At 51.7% G+C, this 5356-nt stretch overlaps 1 protein-coding gene across 1 annotated transcript in view; it reads right to left on the reverse strand.

Annotated features, from left to right (window-relative positions):
* Window positions 1–3491: 3491 nt before the first annotated feature.
* LOC311116849 (amyloid beta precursor protein binding family B member 2-like) overlaps window positions 3492–5356 on the reverse strand; it is a gene marked incomplete at its 5' end in the record, with an annotated part of 2759 nt that continues 894 nt past the window's right edge. Inside the window, one exon of the mRNA XM_084191884.1 lies at window positions 3492–3852. Within this exon, the coding sequence (XP_084048010.1) occupies window positions 3619–3852 (234 nt within the window). The 3' untranslated portion in view covers window positions 3492–3618. The remainder of the gene's footprint in view (window positions 3853–5356) is intronic.

The following is a 5356-nucleotide window of genomic DNA, read 5'->3' on the forward strand; positions in this document are numbered from 1 at the left end:
CCCACTCTAAAGTAGTGCACTATGAAGGGACCAGGGTCTATAGGGGCCCACTCTAAAGTAGTGCACTATGAAGGGACCAGGGTCTATAGGGGCCCACTCTAAAGTAGTGCACTATGAAGGGACCAGGGTCTATAGGGGCCCACTCTAAAGTAGTGCACTATGAAGGGACCAGGGTCCATAGGGGCCCACTCTAAAGTAGTGCACTATGAAGGGACCAGGGTCTATAGGGGCCCACTCTAAAGTAGTGCACTATGAAGGGACCAGGGTCTATAGGGGCCCACTCTAAAGTAGTGCACTATGAAGGGACCAGGGTCCATAGGGGCCCACTCTAAAGTAGTGCACTATGAAGGGACCAGGGTCTATAGGGGCCCACTCTAAAGTAGTGCACTATGAAGGGACCAGGGTCTATAGGGGCCCACTCTAAAGTAGTGCACTATGAAGGGACCAGGGTCTATAGGGGCCCACTCTAAAGTAGTGCACTATGAAGGGACCAGGGTCTATAGGGGCCCACTCTAAAGTAGTGCACTATGAAGGGACCAGGGTCTATAGGGGCCCACTCTAAAGTAGTGCACTATGAAGGGACCAGGGTCTATAGGGGCCCACTCTAAAGTAGTGCACTATGACGGGACCAGGGTCTATAGGGGCCCACTCTAAAGTAGTGCACTATGAAGGGACCAGGGTCTATAGGGGCCCACTCTAAAGTAGTGCACTATGAAGGGACCAGGGTCTATAGGGGCCCACTCTAAAGTAGTGCACTATGAAGGGACCAGGGTGCCATTTGGGAAGCAGACATGGTGTTATAACTGTGAGTGAGGAGTGACTGTGTGACAATATAAAACAATATATAATATACTGTTATAAAATATCATAAATAAAATACAACCTTTCTGTCCATGGGCATGCAAGGCTCCGTGATGTCGTAGTCCGTTTAAAACCTTTCTGTCCATGGGCATGCAAGGCTCCGTGATGTCGTAGTCCGTTTAAAACCTTTCTGTCCATAGGGCATGCAAGGCTCCGTGATGTCGTAGTCCGTTTAAAACCTTTCTGTCCATGGGCATGCAAGGCTCCGTGATGTCGTAGTCCGTTTAAAACCTTTCTGTCCATAGGGCATGCAAGGCTCCGTGATGTCGTAGTCCGTTTAAAACCTTTCTGTCCATGGGCATGCAAGGCTCCGTGATGTCGTAGTCCGTTTAAAACCTTTCTGTCCATAGGGCATGCAAGGCTCCGTGATGTCGTAGTCCGTTTAAAACCTTTCTGTCCATAGGGCATGCAAGGCTCCGTGATGTCTAAGTCCGTTTAAAACCTTTCTGTCCATAGGGCATGCAAGGCTCCGTGATGTCGTAGTCCGTTTAAAACCTTTCTGTCCACGGGCATGCAAGGCTCCGTGATGTCTAAGTCCGTTTAAAACCTTTCTGTCCATGGGCATGCAAGGCTCCGTGATGTCGTAGTCCGTTTAAAACCTTTCTGTCCATAGGGCATGCAAGGCTCCGTGATGTCTCAGTCCGTTTAAAACCTTTCTGTCCATGGGCATGCAAGGCTCTGTGATGTCGTAGTCCGTTTAAAACCTTTCTGTCCATGGGCATGCAAGGCTACGTGATGTCGTAGTCCGTTTTGCTTGTATCACAAGATCAAAAGAATGCATAGATGAACCTCTAGTTTTAATCAATCAAATGACTGATTGATAAATGGATTAGTTGATTGGTCTCCTTTCCCATCATACCTGTCTGCTAACCATATAAAGTCACATGAACACTTCTGCAGTTTTCTACAAACACATTGATACTTTGACAATGATTAGCGTTGCAAAATTCCGGTAACTTTCCCCCAAAATTCCCATCTTTTCCAGTAATCTGGTTGGAAGATTCCAAGAGGGAAGGAGCAGGTCATCTGGAATCGTCCAATCAGGATTTCTGGAAAACCTGGGGAAGTTTGGGAAAGTTACTGGAATTTTACAATCTTAATATTGATAGTTGTGAAATGTTCAGGAGAGACTCAAGGCCTTTCATCAAGAAATACAAAGAATGAGTCCCAAATGACACCCTATTCCCTATATAGTGCGCTACTTTGAACAAGAACCCTATGTGAAATAGGGTGCACTTTGGGACTCACACAAATAAACAACAAAATACATTAGAAATGAACAGATAGCTTATACAGGTGATAAATCCATGTCCAATGTTACACACAGATATACACTGTGAGTGTTTACAGGGGCGGAACCCAAAATGTAAAGTGCTCAAAACAAAATGAAGTTAGTTGTGCAAGACATTTTATAGAGAAAGGGTTAGTAGCATATTGTTTTTAAATATGTCCATACTTTTTTTTCCTCCGACAATACAACAGCTGATTCAAAGGGGGTCGTGGCGGATATCACAAGTCTTCTGTGGTAGGATACACTTGTGCTTCCTTGTCAAAAGGAGGCTATGGAGGAGGGGAGGACCGTCTATGGAGGAGGAGGACCGTCTATGGAGGAGGAGGACCGTCTATGGAGGAGGAGGACCGTCTATGGAGGAGGGAAGGACCGTCTATGGAGGAGGAGGACTGTCTATGGAGGAGGTGAAGGAGGGGAGGTCTATGGAGGAGGGGAGGCCCGTCTATGGAGGAGGGGAGGACTGTCTATGGAGGAGGGGAGGACCGTCTATGGAGGAAGGGAGGACCGTTTGTGGAGGTGGATGACCGTCAATGGAGGAGGGGAGGACCATCTATGGAGGAGGTGGAGGACCGTCTATGGAGGAGGGGAGGACCATCTATGGAGGAGGGGAGGACCGTCTATGGAAGAGGGGAGTACCGTCTATGGAGGAGGGGAGGACCATCTATGGAGGAGGGGAGGACCGTCTATGGAGGAGGGGAGGACCGTCTATGGAGGAGGGAGGGACCGTCTATGGAGGAGGGGAGGACCGTCTATGGAGGAGGGGAGGACCATCTATGGAGGAGGTGGAGGACCGTCTATGGAGGAGGGGAGGACCATCTATGGAGGAGGGGAGGACCGTCTATGGAGGAGGGGAGTACCGTCTATGGAGGAGGGGAGGACCATCTATGGAGGAGGGGAGGACCGTTTATGGAGGAAGATGACCGTCTATGGAGGAGGGGAGGACCGTCTATGGAGGAAGGGAGGACTGTTTGTGGAGGTGGAGGACCATCTATGGAGGAGGGGAGGACCATCTATGGAGGAGGTGGAGGACCGTCTTTGGAGGAGGGGAGGACCATCTATGGAGGAGGGGAGGACCGTCTATGGAGGAGGGGAGGACCATCTATGGAGGATGGGAGGACCGTCTATGGAGGAGGGGAGGACCGTCTATGGAGGAGGGAGGGACCGTCTATGGAGGAGGGGAGGACCGTCTATGGAGGAGGGAGGGACCGTCTATGGAGGAGGGGAGGACCGTCTATGGAGGAGGGGAGGACCGTCTATGGAGGAGGGAGGGACCGTCTATGGAGGACGGGGGTTCTACGTTTTGCTGCCATAGTTCGACTGTGCCAGAGCAGTGATTTCCATGGTTACCAAGGTGCTGTGCTGTTCGCTTCCATAGTTACCAGGGTGTGCGGTTGTAGTAGCGTTGTTTGTTTCCATAGTTACCGGGGTGTGCGGTCGTAGTCACAATGTTAGTTTAGTTTCCATGGTTACTCTGGTGCGTCAGTGGCTGTGGGCAGCGGTCTCTTCTGTTTGAGGGTGTCGATGAGGGACAGCACTCCTCTCTTCACGCTGGTGGAGACACGCTGAGACACAGTCTCTCCTTCCACACCGCCATTACCATGGTTACCACCGCCGCTGCCCGGGGGGGAGGAGCCACAGCCATAGGAGGGGAGGGGTCTCCGGGAGGGGGGGTGAGCCAACAGGCACTTCTGATACCTTAACTAGAGGAGAGGGAGGCGGGGACAGAGAGAGAGAGACACCATTTACATTACATTTACATTTTAGTCATTTAGCAGACGCTCTTAACCAGAGCGACTTACAGGAGCAATTAGGGTTAAGTGCCTTGCTCAAGGGCACATTAACGTCATTTAGCAGACGCTCTTAGCCAGAGCGACTCACAAATTGGTGCGTTCACCCTATAGCCAGTGGGATAACCACTTTACAATTTGGGGGGGGGGGGGGGGGGGGGGTTAGAAGGAATACTTTATCCTATCCCAGGTATTCCTTAAAGAGGTGGGGTTTCAAATGTCTCCGGAAGGTGGTGAGTGACTCCGCTGTCCTGGCGTCGTGAGGGAGCTTGTTCCACCATTGGGGTGCCAGAGCAGCGAACAGTTTTGACTGGGCTGAGCGGGAGCTGTGCTTCCGCAGAGGAAGGGGAGCCAGCAGGCCAGAGGTGGATGAACGCAATGTCCTCGTTTGGGTGTAGGGACTGATCAGAGCCTGAAGGTACAGAGGTGCCGTTCCCCTCACTGCTCCATAGGCAAGCACCATGGTCTTGTAGCGGATGCGAGCTTCAACTGGAAGCCAGTGGAGTGTGCGGAGGAGGGGGGTGACGTGAGAGAACTTGGGAAGGTTGAACACCAGACGGGCTGCGGCATTCTGGATGAGTTGTAGGGGTTTAATGGCACAGGCAGGGAGCCCAGCCAACAGCGAGTTGCAGTAGTCCAGACGGGAGATGACAAGTGCCTGGACCAGGACCTGCGCCGCTTCCTGTGTAAGGCAGGGTCGCACTCTCCGAATGTTGTAGAGCATGAACCTGCAGGAGCGGGTCACCGCCTTGATGTTGGCGGAGAACGACAGGGTGTTGTCCAGGGTCACGCCTAGGCTCTTCGCACTCTGGGAGGAGGACACAGCGGAGTTGTCAACCGTGATGGCGAGATCATGGAAGGTCACACCAGGTGGGGACCATTAATGATCAGGCCCTGTTTAGAGCTGGGACACCAGGTGGGGACCATTAATGATCAGCCCCCCTGTTTAGACCTGGGACACCAGGTGGGGACCATTAATGATCAGGCCCTGTTTAGACCTGGGACACCAGGTGGATACCATTAATGATCAGCCCCCCTGTTTAGACCTGGGACACCAGGTGGGGACCATTAATGATCAGGCCCTGTTTAGACCTGGGACACCAGGTGGATACCATTAATGATCAGGCCCTGTTTAGACCAGGGACACCAGGTGGGGACCATTAATGATCAGGCCCTGTTTAGACCTGGGACACCAGGTGGGTACCATTAATGATCAGGCCCTGTTTAGACCTGGGACACCAGGTGGGTACCATTAATGATCAGGCCCTGTTTAGACCTGGGACACCAGGTGGGGACCATTAATGATCAGGCCCTGTTTAGACCTGGGACACCAGGTGGGGACCATTAATGATCAGATAGAACAGAAAAGCAGCAGTACTCCGGACCTCCAGGAGGATCTGAATACATACAGTATATA

Source organism: Coregonus lavaretus, assembly GCF_964263955.1.
Source record: "Coregonus lavaretus genome assembly, contig: HAP1_SCAFFOLD_5683, whole genome shotgun sequence".
Taxonomy (NCBI): Eukaryota; Metazoa; Chordata; class Actinopteri; order Salmoniformes; family Salmonidae; genus Coregonus; species Coregonus lavaretus.